Below are 16100 nucleotides of genomic sequence, written 5' to 3' on the forward strand. Positions count from 1 at the left end.
TGGATGTTATATCAGCTCTTTATTAAATGCAGAATAGATTGAGAGGAAAACATCTTAGTGTCTAAGGCCATACAGGTGTTGGAGCACAGGATCATGGAGACAAGATCAGAGTTTTTGTCTTCCTTTCAGTGATGGCCTTTTTTGACACACAGATCCATAAAACAACATAAAGTAAATTTAGCAAAGCACAGGCCCCTACAATTATTCAAACTTCACCATGATGATAAGTCATGAGGCACAGTTTACTTCTACAGCGTTACAATAAGTGCGCAATATAACATCATTCCCCCAGTAATATAGTTTGATTAGATGCCCTGTATTTTCACTAACAACATACGTTTATAATATTGATTTAGGATATAAAAGAGTACATTTTCACCACAGTTAAATCAAGTAGGCTGTATGAAAAGAGAAAAAGATAAGCGTACACATGCAGAAGTACAGTTATCAGTTAAACACAGAACATGCAGATCCTTTGTTATTGTGAATCTGACTTCTGCCCACCGCTGAGGAGCTCACAACATCTGATACTCAGATGGCCACACTATTCTCTACCATATCTGGTTTCAGGTATGTGTATGGGACTTTCAGATTCTTCTCTCTGTCTTTGATGCGCATTTTTAGCCTTTCAAGCCTTTCATTAAACTCCTTTATCAGCTTGCGGGGAGTCTCCTCAGTGAAATGCTCCTCTGGATAGTCGCCAAGACGGACCTGATGAGATTAATCATACATTCAAAGATTATTTATCTTAGAACATATCAATGTTTAACAGTGACTATTGGCAACATAATGTAAAGTTACAAAAAGTCAGCAGGGTTTCTTGCGTTGGCTCAAAGGTAGTATTTTGGCTGTAATGATATATTGACCTACAGTACTTTACACAACTTGAATTGTTCATTAAACACTTACAAAGTCAGAGGACTGCTTGCTGAGTAGCCACAAGGCGGCCATTCCATTAGCTGTTGTGTTGACGTCAGGGAATGTCTCCAGCATCGTGGCCTCACTTGTTGTCCCCTTTTTGGTTGGTGGAGGAAGTTGCAGGGAGCTGGGGGCGTTGGGCATCCAGCCACCATAGTCATACTGCAATGAATGATTCACATATAACTGATTAAAGAGGCCACAGTGGACCTTGGGTTTTTAACTTAACTGTTATATAATATCATATTAGCTATTATATTAGCTTTCCATGAATCTAATTAAGTAATTCTCAACCTTTTTTGTGCCAGTGACCCCACATCCATTATTCAGGTCCTTTACTGGCCCCATCAATAAAATGGTGGGCTAATTGCCTTCCCTAAATGTTGATGATTTATCTGTTCATAATTGTGATTATCATTACGATTGTTACCCTTGCTATTATTTATATAATGTATTATATTTATCGTATTAACTTCTTTGTTATTGTTATATTCATCATTCTCTTTCCAGTTTAGAGAAAACTGCATATTTCATAAACCCATTCCACAAAAATAGCATTAAACCAGTAATAAGAATATTCACCTGTCCAGAGTTAACAGCCGCGTGCTGTGCTGAGCAGGTGAAGATCACCATGGTGACGAATTTGACCATCTCAGCCACAGAGGTGAAGCTCTGAGGAATTCCTTAAAATTAAAAAGAATAAACTCCACTGTTTAAAGACATCTAGATGACTATATTAAAGTTTGATTTATGCTTGCATAATGATAATAAAATGGTACATTAATGTGCACATTTATCATCATTAGGGTTGAGTTTTTTCTTTGAAGCCCACCTGAGCTTTCCCTGGAGAGGAATCCATGAACAAAAATGTCCGAAATCCACTTCTGCAGTTCGGAGTCTTCCTTGACCTCAGCGTCAGTCTTGTAGTAGTAGCGGAGCACTCCCTGCACGAACCTTTAAGAAATGGGGATAAATGATGTAAAACACATTCCTAGTTGAATTGTACATTATTTATAAACACAGCAGTAGTAAGACACTCTGCAAACTGAGATAAGCACATTATGACTGACTACAGTAATGGCAAAACAGAAATTTCTTTGACTGTGACAACATGCTGGTACCTCTCTAACACCGGGACAGACTCCCAGCATACAGCCCCTGAACCAAAGAAAGAGTGAGCAGCATCGGTCGTTCAGCTGATAAATGAGGACCACAAAGCACACATCCCCTGAGCCCAATGAAAGAGGGGCAACAAACTCCTGTAGTGGCTAACATTAGCATAAAGCATGCAGCCCTTGAGCTGCAGCAGCAGTAACAGCCTCCTCTGGAAGCTAATGTTAGCATAAGCCCACATAGCCCTGCAGTAACAAGTATCAAGCTGGGTAGCCTAGCCTGAGGTACATTCATGACAGTTATTTTGCTGGTGTTGACATGATTGTGGCATTTAGGCATGAGTTATTTGTTTATGTATTCATTAGTCCAAAAAGCTAAGAGCTCTCCCAGCTAGCCAGTGAACGCTACAGGGCATTCATCCTGTCTGTAGTCAGGCAGTGTGCCTTCCTGTGTTTTGGAGAAGTTGCTCTGAAAAGATGGGTAGGATTTTTTCATTGTATAGTTTCAAAATAAGGCTTGCTTTTGCTGTTTTACAGTCTTACCTTTCCCAGCTTTAAAGGAAACAAAATTGAAATGATGGTTAGAACGAATATTTTATTCTACGCCGATGACATTAAAAACATCTGTATGAAAAGAGAGTCTGTGTATGGTGCACTAACATAAAATAAATTGGCCATACAGAGAAGTAATTAGCTCAACTCACATACATCCACACAACACAGTGTGACTGTTTTTGTATCCTCCCCTTTAAGCCCATTAGGTAAATATATACATACATAGACATTTTATGATAAATAGTATAATAATATTAAAAAGTAAAATCATGTAAACATGTCATTTTGATTTGCAAAAAATATCAGCTTTAAACATTATGTATGGTGGAAACTGCCTACAGTACCTGTGGATGGATTTCCAAAGCCTGAGTCCATCATCCCTGTAGTAGAAGTTTGGCACATCCTCCAGTCCACGCTTAGCAATGTCATCTTTTATACAGAGGGAGCTGTAGGTCATCGAAGACATGAATCTCCTCAGGATTTCGATCATACCCTCTCCACCACATGCTGCAATCTAGGGAATAGTCAAATATGTTAAAATGTTAAACTGCAATGTTACATGCAGACATTGATACAACTACAAGGCTTCTTCAGTTTATATCACACTGATTCAAATGTGGAAACTGTGCAATAGTTAAATTGAGATATTAAGTTGACTGTGTTAACTGTGTAGTAAGTTTCATTGTTTAATTTGTCAAATGTATTGATATCAAATGTGAAGACAGTGCCAATGTGCAGGCTTTTTGTTGACACAGGAAATTTTGATTATTTATATTTATTTTAACTAATGTATTATCATTTGTTCTAACAAGCAGAGAAGAAAATAAATAATGTCTTCGAATTCAGTGCATCTGTAACCTTTATACCAATGTATTGGTATCGGTACTCGGCATCGGCAAGTGCACAAATGAAAATACTCGTACTCGGTTTGAAAAAGATGGTATCCGTGCAGCCCTAATATTCTATGAAAGAAACTAAGAGCTTAAGTAATGGTCTACTGGGCATGTTGGTCATTTCGTACTTCTTTGAAAACTCCATCCTCAGATATCAGACGATCTCGAGCCATGTGGTTGATCTGCAGAGTGTAGCGAGTGTGAGGTATGAGGAGCTGAGGGAGAGAAGGTTACACTATTACATCTTAATAAATTCAGATATCTTGATGCTTCAGTGTGAAATAATTGTAAAAATATACAAACTAAAACATTTTGGTTCATTAACTTTTTAAGTTCCCAAAACCAGCACGTTGAAAAGACTCAAACTACATTAAGTTCAGTATTCTCCCTCAGTCACCTTGTACAGAGGATGCACCATGGGCACGTTGCGCAGCAGTGACACTGTGAACACTTCAGGCAGCAAGTGAGCGCGCAGCAGGTGAGCATTGAGTTGATGCATGTTCCAATCTGCACTTCTCACAAAGATCTTGGCCATCAACCAGTCATACTCAGAATCAGTAGGAAAGAAAATGGGGTTGTCATCTGCTGGAGTCTGCTTCAGCTGCAGGAGAAGGAAGAGGGATGAGGTTCATTCAGTCCATTTGATCCATCACCAGGACTGGTTAATAATAAATAAATACTTTTTGTATGCTTGACTCTTTACTGCAGATCTGTTCTGCTGTGCAGGTTATTCTTTTCTGTTTGATAAGCTATTTATCCACTCAGAGGAAATTCATATATTCAGGTCAATGTCACTAACTTCTCTTTGTGTTTGACAAACAAACACAAAACACAAGTCAAGCCATCATCGGTTCCATGATGGCTACTGGTTGAAACTTATTTGTTTTTTGCCCACAGTAGTTAAGAAGACTTTTTATCTGTAGCTGGAGTTTTGTTTATTTTGGATTCTTGTCACGACCGTGTACCCGATATATTGTTTAAGTTTTGACTTCTGTATGTGACTCTGCGGTCACTCTGTCAAACTTGGATATGACTATTGGAGAAACATTTTTACATGACTTGGGCATGTAGGCATTCCAGCTGGTGCGATATTTGAGAGCTAATCTCACCTGAATAGCAATTGGCATCAGCTCATCTTCAGGTGTTTTGTGCAAAAGGACCAGAGGAGCCATCAAGTACTGCTTCTTCCCATTGATGGTGTTTGTTTTCACTCCATCCAAAAGTTTGTAGTCCACCAAGAATATGTTGCCTTTCTGTGAGAAAAATTAGTAACGACTTGGCCCACGTGTATACAGTGCGAATTTTATGTAAACTAAGCGAACACATAAGTGCAACTGTACATATGTGTCAAAACATGCCTCTAATACTAGGATCAGTCAAGGTCAAGACAATCACCTTCATTTCTTCTTTCAAACTAGACTGACCACGGAGGAAGACCATCCCATCAGTGACAGGAAAGTTACTGGGCAGGGTTGTGCAACGTCTGATCAACATGGGGTTCACTCCATTCAGAAACTGGTAGCCGAAAAATGCGTCCTCCTTCCAATGTTCCTGGACATATTCTGGAAAAAGAGGGACTTGCAGTACAACCTCACTCAATCCCTGTTTTTGGCTTCCACTGCATGTGAAATGCACATGTTTAACAGAAATCAGAGTCACATATGTTACATCACATATTTACTCATGTGCCTAAATTTAGGAAACGTATGCATGTTTAGATATACACACATTGCCTTCCATATTTTCTTTTTCCATTCAGTGAGCAAAGTACAGAAGCCAATAGATTATTAAGTATTCAGTCAAAAGTCATGGCTTATCTCAGGGATAAAAACAATATAAAAGGTTTAAAGTAGCATAATAAAATCCAATGTAATATCCAAATAAATATAGTTGGATGTATACTATCATGCATCAAGTATCCATTCAATCAAAGCCAGTTTCAGCTCAGCCAGCCTGGATAATAAGATAAAAATAGTAACATTATTGTTTTGCATCAAATACATTTGATAAACAGACAGAGAGACAGGAACATAGTCATATAGACAGATATCTGATAGAATTTGAGGACTTCACCCTGCGAATGCAGTGAACTTAAACTCAATAGACTTGGTGCAGGAGAAGTGGACCTCAGGAGGCAGAGATGATTCTTCTTCTGCGTCTATGCAGTGAGGTATTCCCTCTGCATGCACTTTCCAGCTGGGAAAAAATAAAGCTTCAAACAGTTAGATACCACTGTATTTGCTGTTTTAATTTAGAGTAAGCAAGCATAATATACACATGAATTCATGTATTCAACATTGTAATTTTTCAACACATGTTCATGCACTGTAACAAGGTAATTTCTGAAGAAATCATGGCTGTTGAAAAGCTGATGCTCAGCAGGATAATGGAACAAAAAAACACGTGTCAGAAAGATGTGGAATATTTGAAAGGTGCTAATTGTAAGAGAAGCTGATTCTTTAGTCTCATTCCCAGCTTGTCAAAAACTGACGCTTTGGGATTTTAAGACAGGTCGGCTACCATCCCAAAGTGTCATTATCTGATGTGTTGTAAATGAGACTCAAAAATTTACTTTTCTTGCAAATAGCATCTTTAAGATTTGTTGAAAAGCTGATGCTAAACTGCATTTGACTAGTGAGGAGTCTTAATAATGGGATAAGGATGAATGATCAAAATATACTCTGGTCTGGCATATAGATTACATTTTTGGAGGAGGAACTAAACCCAACTGATGTATTGTACTGCTTGTATTTGTACAGAAATGTAGCTGTAGGAAACTGAAGACTTAAAACACTGGGAAAGAGTCAAATACTATGAATGGGACAGAAAACTTAAACAAATCTCATGATGTATTAGATAACAGTATTTTAATGGACTTCCTTGCTTAAAGAATGACTGAACAGATGAACACTGAATTCAGTCAAAGTGTTTGGAAAAGTGTAAAAGAGATGAATACTGCAGAACACAATGTGAATGTGTTTGTACATGTGTGTCTATGTCTGTATATCAAACTGCACTCATTAGCAAATCTTTCTCAGATGTCCTGCCAGTTGTAGCCAAAGGCTGCCATGATGAGGGTAACTACTGTTTGACTCAAGAGTTCATTTCACAGAGATTTTAGCTGAGCTGAGGTTGACCTATCATACTCTTTCTTCTTCCTTTAAGACAGTGCTGTTACTTCAATGAAAATTGTGGGACACTACATTACACACTGAGGCAAAACTCAGAGAATGGCTTAAAATAGTGAACCTTTAACCTGTGCGTGTGTAAAAAGTATGAATGATATGAACCCACTGAATTAATATGAGAAAGACACAGATACTGTGCATGTTTCAAAGTTTGAATTGAGTCTTTGGGTAAATGTATGAAGGAATGGGGACGCTGGAAATGAGGGAAGAGAGACAAAATGATGGGCTTGGGTTTTCTAATTGACTTCGATGGTAACTAAGCTTCAAATAAAGTTGAATATTCTGGAAAACTGTTTTAATGTGATTTGAAAGTTGAATACCTAAAATTTTACATGTGGATGTGGAACATTTTAAAGTTTGAATGGAGTGTTTAGCTAACAGCATAATTGAGCAGATGAGAGTTGAAAAAGCTTGAACAAGTTTTAAAATGGGGGATTTCTGAACATTCCACCATGTAATTTAAAGGGGAATATATTTCACAGAAAACACTGAACATATTGAAAAGTATGTATGATATGAAAGAGAAAAGTAAAAGCACACCATTCCCAGTGGAGCTGAATATTTTGATGTTTCTAAGTTAAAAAATGTGGAAGATACAAATTGAAAAAAGTAGGTGGAAGAAATCGTAGATTAACATAATTCGTTAATGCTGACTCAACATTCACAACAATTAAACCCTTGCAAATCTTAAAAGTAAACAATTATGATCATATAAAAATATTTCCAAACAAGACATGTTAGTTTTGGGGTGTATAAAGCTGAAATGTGTAAGCTTGGAGATCTCACCTATAATCTTCTGCTCGCTGCTTCAGCTCTTTCTCCCGACTGTTCCTGCCAAGAGGATCCTTGTCTTCAAAGTCCCTCAGAGCTGAAACACAGAACCACAAGAAGGTTTCAACTTGTTAATGTTTGCATACATTTACTCTTTCTAAACCTCCTTGTAATCTAGCTTTCACAACTTCTTTCTTCAATGTCTCATTACGTTTAACAGTGCAGGTGCCAGAGAAGCACTTTCCACAAACCTGTTCCCTCTCTGAAGCAGTGCACCTCGCTGTCAGTGATCCAGCGGTAGATGGGAAAGGTGTAGGTGTCTCCCTCAGGGGATTTTACTTCCACCTTGGCAGGGAACCAGTCATCCTCAATTAAGTAAGACTGTTTGTCCAGCTCTATCAGAACCAGCTTTCCAATGGATTCAGGGCAGGACAGGGAAAAAAAACCATACTTCTAGAACAGAGACAGAAAATGTTTGGGAAAAATCAAGATGAATATGTATTTAATTTGATCACCAAAAACGGAGCTGTAACATCCAAATAATTGGCATACAGTTACTGAAAGTAGAAAGGATCTTTGCATATGAACTCATAATGGAATTTTTTAGGGGGTTGAAGAGTTGTGTTCCAATACATATCTTGTTGCAGCACATATCTGAGTTGCTGAGGCCTTACATCAGCTTTTCTAAATTGGTGTTAAATGTGGCTTTGTATGATCTCATGAGGAAGTATCTTATACATTTGAATATATTTGAGACTTACTGTTCCTGTTAGGAAGGATGAAGGTACTTCGGCCCATGTGCGATCGCTCTCCCCATCTGTGCCCACCAGCTTAATGTTGACGGTGTTAAAAGTGGTGGCATGGGAGCGATCTCCGGTGAATATGGTCACTTCATAATCCACCATTTTCACTCTGGAAAGCAGAAGAATCCTGATGGGGGGAGAATGATAATAATCATTCTCAGCACCGATTAGGTTGACTGTCATTACAGGAAACTGAATGCAAAAAAACTGATACATCAACTAATTAGTTCATGTTCAACTTTTCAAGAACTGAATAGAAACTTGTTTTCCGGAGCAGTGCAGCACTTGTATTAGTAAAAGATTAGCCCTAATTCAGAGCCTCTGCAGACTGGAACCAGAATTGCTGCTCCACAGCAAAGAGGATAATGCACATGGCTCATGATGCCATGGTTTGTATTTAAGTCCCCATCTTCCCACTTTAAGAAAAACCTTCAACATATTTGTAGACCTCACACAAGCATACCTTATGTTGACTGCATGTTCGATTACACTTATAACAATGTCTGAATGTTTTAAAAATAAAATAATAACACAATTAGCACCTTTCTCCATTACATTTTAAATGCCTTCAGTAGTGCCACGATTGGTACATGAATTCGCATACTTGCTAAATATTTGGTTTCACCTTTGACATTTAGATTTAACATTTAACATTTAGATTTAACATTGACAATATATATTTACAAGATAAGTAAATATCATGTATATCAAGTTCATAAATATTGCTGTAAATCTGGCCAAAAGTTACATAAAAAAAGTTGCTTAATGTGGCGAAACGTTGCTGTTTATTTTAGCATGCATAACTTTACAATCTACATACTTTAGTGCATGTCCTCCACCTTCAATTACTCCACATTTCCTGTCACTCTTTCTTGTTTCTTGTCCTATCACAAAAAAGCCTCTAGTGTAAAATTGGACTTTTCTTAGTCTCATTATTAGTAATTTAAATTATTTCATGAAGCACCTCTCTTACCGGTTGATGAGTTCCTTCGATGAATAGCTCTATTGATTAAAAGAAACACCACTGATTTCTATTTATATAGCTAATGTTTGGTAGGAGTGTCCAGAGTGTCATACCACTGACTCAATTCTGTTTAAGAAGGTTTTTGAAACATGATCCAGTCTCTGCCCCCCATTTCTTGAGAAAAATTGAGCAATTAATTCACATAGGCCTTAATCTGGTTCCCATAGAAATCTTTTGGCATTTTTTTTCTGCTCTGCACATGCATCTATTAGGCTACCCATCCCAATCAGACTAATTTCCCTCAATTCATATACAGCCTTTGATCAAATACAATGTTCTGTGACTGTGTCGGGTTTGAGTATGAGCTTTAAAGTTCTGATGGATATTTGGTACCGGTTACGTAAACTCTGACTGTCAACTGTCAATCCCACTTTGTGCACTACTTATTCTTCATTTAGTTCAGCACTCACACCTGTTACCACCATCATTGTATAATTGGGATAAGACAAACTAAAGATTGAAACCTCTCCCCAAATTGATTCTCCTTTCATGGGAAACAATTAGAAAAACAGTTCATACATTTCCACTACCTGTTTGGTTGAGGTAACTTAAAAATACAAGCTGGAGAGGATTGCTCAAGTAAATTCTTTGGATAGCAAATGTATCTGTTATCTGTTGTGTGAACATAACTGCCAACAGATAAATAATTTTGTATTGCTTTCTCGGACACCAACCTCAGTTGTACCACAAGCCCCAGTTTGTGTGCGTCATTTCTTAAGAAAAATTGAGCAACCTATTAATTTAAGCAAGAATAAGTTATTTTAAGTTTCATTTGTTCACACCCTTGACAACTTCACAAACAAGTGATGGGGGCAGAGTGGCTGTGACAGAAACACCATTCATCTTATTACAAGACACTGTACCATGAAAATGATTGTGGAGCTGTTATTTTAAGGTAAAGGTAAAAGTAAGAAGTTACATAATGTTGCTTTAAAGTGGTGGCATCAGAAGTCACATGATTTTAAAACCCCTCTGCCAGTTGAATTTTCTCTCATGGAAAATACTCTGTATTTCCAACATATTGTACGGCTGCAATGATTAATCCATCAATTGACTGGTTGTTAACTATTAAACTCGTCACTAACTTCTTTCTACAATCAATTTATTTGAGTAGTTTTTTAAGAGAAAGGAAAAAAATCTAAATTATCTGATTCCAGCTTTTTAAATGTAAATATTTCACATTACAAAAATGTCCACTTTTGGAAAGATTGGGAGGATTTTTTTTTACTACAAATCAGAAAGCATGATGCCCAGAGTCTACTTCAAGGATTAATTGCTTAAAATGTAAATGGCTATACCTCAAGTCTCACTCAACGTCAACCTCAATGTACTTTACTCTGATCTAAACCTGAACCTGGATTGACATTTTTTCAAAAAATGTAATTGTTATATTTAGAAGAAAACGGTTTTATCTAATATCATGGATAAAAAATGGCAGCTTGGAGATGGATCTAAAATCACTTAAAACAGACAAATCGCGAGAGGGCTTCTTTTTAAAGGGGTTACCAGGGGCATGTTTGAAATTTAAGGGGGAAAAACCAGTCAGAGGTCAGTTAATAAGGCCTTATGTATCTAGAATAGTTTGAAATACAGCTTTTAAAAACCTGAAGGGCAGAAGTGTGTATAGAACAAACTTCAACTTCTTTTGCAATTATTACTTATTAATTATGAGCCAAACTATTCTTTTATAAAACACCCAACATAGCTTTTTGAATCATTTCTTTATTATCATCATTATATTATTATAGAGTTTCTTTAGTGAATGTCTAAGAGCAGACAGGTGTTTTACAGAAAGAGATTGAAACCTCTCCCCAAATTGATTCTCCTTTCATGGGAAACAATTAGAAAAACAGTTCATACATTTCCACTAACTGTTTGGTTGAGGTAACTTAAAAATACAAGCTGGAGAGGATTGCTCAAGTAAATTCTTTGGATAGCAAATGTATCTGTTATCTGTTGTGTGAACATAACTGCCAACAGATAAATAATTTGTATTGCTTTCTCAGACACCAACCTCAGTTGTACCACAAGCCCCAGTTTGTGTGCGTCATTTCTTCAGAAAAATTGAGCAACCTATTAATTTAAGCAAGAATAGGTTATTTTAAGTTTCATTTGTTCACACCCTTGACAACTTAACAAACAAGTGATGGGGGCAGAGTGGCTGTGACAGAAACACCATTTATCTTATTACAAGACACTGTACCATGAAAATGATTGTGGAGCTGTTATTTTAAGGTAAAGGTAAAAGTAAGAAGTTACATAATGTTGCTTTAAAGTGGTGGCATCAGAAGTCACATGATTTTAAAACCCCTCTGCCAGTTGAATTTTCTCTCATGGAAAATACTCTGTATTTCCAACATATTGTACGGCTGCAATGATTAATCCATCAATTGACTGGTTGTTAACTATTAAACTCGTCACTAACTTCTTTCTACAATCAATTTATTTGAGTAGTTTTTTAAGAGAAAGGAAAAAAATCTAAATTCTCTGATTCCAGCTTTTTAAATGTAAATATTTCACATTACAAAAATGTCCACTTTTGGAAAGATTGGGAGGATTTTTTTTTACTACAAATCAGAAAGCATGATGCCCAGAGTCTACTTCAAGGATTAACTGCTTAAAATGTAAATGGCTATACCTCAAGTCTCACTCAACGTCAACCTCAATGTACTTTACTCTGATCTAAACCTGAACCTGGATTGACATTTTTTCAAAAAATGTAATTGTTATATTTAGAAGAAAACGGTTTTATCTAATATCATGGATAAAAAATGGCAGCTTGGAGATGGATCTAAAATCACTTAAAACAGACAAATCACGAGAGGGCTTCTTTTTAAAGGGGTTACCAGGGGCATGTTTGAAATTTAAGGGGGGAAAACCAGACAGAGGTCAGTTAATAAGGCCTTATGTATCTAGAATAGTTTGAAATACAGCTTTTAAAAACCTGAAGGGCAAAAGTGTGTATAGAACAAACTTCAACTTCTTTTGCAGTTATTACTTATTAATTATGAGCCAAACTATTCTTTTATAAAACACCCAACATAGCTTTTTGAATCATTTCTTTATTATCATCATTATATTATTATAGAGTTTCTTTAGTGAATGTCTAAGAGCAGACAGGTGTTTTACAGAAACAACATGACACATGGAGCACACGACCATGGAGACAACATCTCTTTCTCTCGTGACATTAAACTCTTTTCTGCCATTAAGCAAAATATTTTCTGTGTGATAAGCAGAACTTTTCACATGAGATCAAACAGATACATGGTTCGCTCATATGTTATTTTCTTCCTTTCAGTAGAGTATTTTTTTTTTGACATACAGATACATATAACAACATACAGTAAATTTATCACAGCATAGATCCCACAATTATTTAAATTTCATCGTGATAAGTTGAGAGTACAGTTTACTTCTAAAGTGTTCAAATCAATGTGCAAAATAGTATCTTTCACCCAGTAATTTAGTTTGATCAGATGCCCTGTATATTCATTGACAAAATAAGAGTTATGATGTGGATTAGGATTTAATCAGCATACAATGATCACATGCAGAAGTAAAGTCTCAGTTAAAGCAGAACATCCTTTCTCATTTTTGTTAATGTGAATCTGACTTTTGCCCACTGCTGAGGAGCTCACACCATCTGATACTCAAAGGGCCACACTATTTTCTACCTCTGTGGGATTCAAGTATGTGTATGGGACTTCTAGACTCTCGTTTCTGACTTCGATGTGCGTTTTGAGCACTTTAAGCCTTCCTTGAAATTCCTTAATCAGCTTGCGGGGAATCTTCTCAGTGAAATGCTCCTCTGGATAGTCACCAAGAGGGACCTGGTGAGATCAATCATACATTTAAAGTGGAAATTAACAGGATGTTTGCAGTGGCTCAAGTGTTTTTTTTGGCTGTGATGGTATATAGACCTACTTTACACAACTTGAATATAAATAGCAAATTATGTCATTTTTGAAGAAGTCCTGGGCACTTTGTAGAACAGCTGTAGGAAGTGAGCAGGATGATATTTTGGCTGTGATGAAATATTGACCTACAGCATTTAACTGTAACAACTTAAAAATGAATATGGTTTATGTTATTTTTCATGATGTTTTGTCACTTACAAAGTCAGTCGACTGCTTGCTAAGTAGCCACACGGTGCCCATTCCATGAACTGTTGCGTTGACATCAGGGAATGTCTCCAGTATTGTGGCCTCATGTGTTTTCCCTTTACTGGTTGGTGGGGGAAGTTGCAGGGTGATGGGGGTGTTGGGCATCCAGCCACCATAGTCATACTGCAATAATTGATTGACATATGATTGATGAAAGAGACTATATCATGGTTTCTGGATTTGTCTGTAAAGTTACAAACCAAAATTCCATGCCAAAGGGAATCATTCTCTTCCTACCCGGTAGCTCGAGCCATATTTTATACATTTAATGACTTCTACCAACTGAGGATATCGGGGTGGATTAGTTTGCTACAGTAAAACTATACAAACACTATTACAAATCTGTAACGTTTAGTGGCCTGCTGGGCAGTGAGGCTGAGGCTAATATGGATCAGATTCCTTCTCTATCATATGGCAAAGTTCTTGGTTCAGAAGCGACCGTTGTAGTGATATTCACAGTAGAAATGCAGCTTATCTTATCTTATCATCATTGATTTATCTTGTATCCTAGCTGTCCAAATGCTCTCTTTTTAATCAGTGTGCTGTAATATATTGTTTTTGTTTTTTTGTTTTGTTTTTTAGGGTGCCTATTGTCATCTGGCCAGGGACTACAGCAGGATATTAGCCATGTTGGCTAAAGCTGCCCCTTTTTACTGTTGTCGATGCAGTTAATTTATTGGGATTGTCTTCGATATAATAAACTAATAAACTAAACTAAACTAAACTAAGCTAGCTAAAAGCTTAAAACACCAGAAACATCAACAGTATGAGAATAATAATGTGTAATATAGGCACATAAAATAAATGCGAACTGTTTGAAATGTACAGTGTGAACATGAAAATGCGCATTATATGTCCTCTTAATACTTTTTGAAGTGTAGCATTATGATCATGCTGCAGTAAAGTGTATTTTTTCAAGGATCCCTATTTTTAGTCATGTAAGCATGACTAGTACTAACTAGTAATGTGTAATGGTATACTTTTTTTCAGTAACTACCCCAACACTGCTCAAGAGACTGAGGTTTGTGTCCCAACTGAAGCATATTAGTATTCAGTAGGCGATATGAGGGGGGATGCCATCCCCCTTGTTAGCAAAATTACCAAAATGCATCCCCCTTGTTAACCTGACATCAGTCTCCATCCGCTAGTAGTAGATAGTGTGCTAAAATAACAAGTGGCCGCGATCAGCCCTGACGCACAGTGGAGTCAAGTCGGACATGGCTGCTTTGCGATCCGACTGCCCGGTTTATTTTTGACGAAAGCCGCAACAAGCTGCACAGGGCAGATCGTGTCAACAGGAAGTCAGAGACACGGAAACGGCATAGAGTATCCAGCCAGTTTTCAAAATAAAAACACTCTGTGCAGACTCCCGACTGTATAAAAATGAAAAATTACCAGATCAACAAAGTCTGGCAGGCAAAAGACTCCGCTTCTGAAACGTTCCCGTTATGATGCTGTGCGGAGAGCGGAATAAAACCTGTAGCAGACGCACATATGGAAGCGAATTTGTACCATAATTCAAATTAAAATGCATTTACAGAAATGCTTTTTCATTTTAAGAATGTAGCTGCATTTTTTGACTCATAAATAAAATTAGTAATAAATCATCCAAATTGCATTTTCATTTTCTTCTTCAAGACTGCTCATTTTGTAACTTAATTCAAATGATAAAGAAAAGGACATTTAAGATTTAATATTCAAAAGATGGCCCAGCAAATAGGTACCAAAATTCAATTTGAAATGTCAAATTTGAAAATTAAAATGCATTAGCAGAAATGCTTTTTCATTTCAAAGTCAAAGCTGCATTTTTTGACTCATAAATAAAATTAGTAATAAATCATCCAAATTGCATTTTCATTTTCTTCTTCAAGACTGCTTATTATGTAACTTAATTCAAATGATAAGGAAAAGGACATTTAAGATATAATTTTCAAAAGATGGCCCAGCGAACAGGTACCAAAATTCAATTTGAAATGTCAAATTTGAAAATTAAAATGCATTAGCCGAAATGCTTTCTCATTTCAAAGTCAGAGCTGCATTTTTGACTCATAAATAAAATTAGTAATAAATCATCCAGATTGCATTTTCATTTTCTTCTTCAAGACTGCTCATTTTGTTACACAAAGACAAAGAAAACTGCTTTTTCGTTTTGAAGCCCTCCCCCCGCAAAAAAGGTCCAAAATTCAATTTGAATTCGCAATCCCAAGCGGCGCAGGAGAGTGACGTCAGCGGCCTCGCTTCATCAGTGTTGCCAACATGGCGACTGTCTCGCTAGACCTAGCGACTTTTCAGACCCTCTAAACGACATTATTTCGAAAAAGCGACTAGCGACAAATTTAGCGACTTATTCAGATCATCGGGGGAAAGTAATATTGTAATTCACATGCTGCTCAGAGTCATCGCAGTCCACGGCTCCTCTGCAGCAGTGCCGGGGTCTCTCCTGTCCCCTCCCGCGCGGCTGCGCAGGCGACAGGCCGGTGTGTGGGGGCTGGCTGGGGCAGGCAGGAGCGTGGATCTGATGTCGGATAGCTGCCGTTTACTCTGTTTTGATCTGTTAATGTTAGGTGTCTTTAGCAAAGGTGAGACCCAGAAGCGGACAGGAGGCTGTAGCTGGATGCATGGAGTGTTTATTGTAACACGGACAAAGTCAGAGTAGGAGGGGGTGTTCAC

The 16100-nt window shown here is 37.2% G+C and overlaps 1 protein-coding gene across 1 annotated transcript in view; it reads right to left on the bottom strand.

The window, feature by feature from the left end:
• LOC115582692 (arachidonate 15-lipoxygenase B-like) overlaps positions 1–16100 on the bottom strand; it is a 27937-nt gene continuing 11837 nt past the window's right edge. The window contains exons 3-18 of the mRNA XM_030418810.1: positions 13383–13553; positions 8199–8367; positions 7689–7887; positions 7453–7534; positions 5552–5674; positions 5402–5431; positions 5207–5236; positions 4874–5072; positions 4588–4731; positions 3876–4079; positions 3607–3693; positions 2930–3099; positions 1751–1872; positions 1501–1601; positions 910–1080; positions 1–711 (exon numbers count right to left, since the gene is read on the bottom strand). Of these exons, the coding sequence (XP_030274670.1) occupies positions 532–711; positions 910–1080; positions 1501–1601; positions 1751–1872; positions 2930–3099; positions 3607–3693; positions 3876–4079; positions 4588–4731; positions 4874–5072; positions 5207–5236; positions 5402–5431; positions 5552–5674; positions 7453–7534; positions 7689–7887; positions 8199–8367; positions 13383–13553 (2182 nt within the window). The 3' untranslated portion in view covers positions 1–531. The remainder of the gene's footprint in view (positions 712–909; positions 1081–1500; positions 1602–1750; positions 1873–2929; positions 3100–3606; positions 3694–3875; positions 4080–4587; positions 4732–4873; positions 5073–5206; positions 5237–5401; positions 5432–5551; positions 5675–7452; positions 7535–7688; positions 7888–8198; positions 8368–13382; positions 13554–16100) is intronic.

The sequence above is a fragment of the Sparus aurata genome, chromosome 1 (assembly GCF_900880675.1).
Source record: "Sparus aurata chromosome 1, fSpaAur1.1, whole genome shotgun sequence".
Taxonomy (NCBI): Eukaryota; Metazoa; Chordata; class Actinopteri; order Spariformes; family Sparidae; genus Sparus; species Sparus aurata.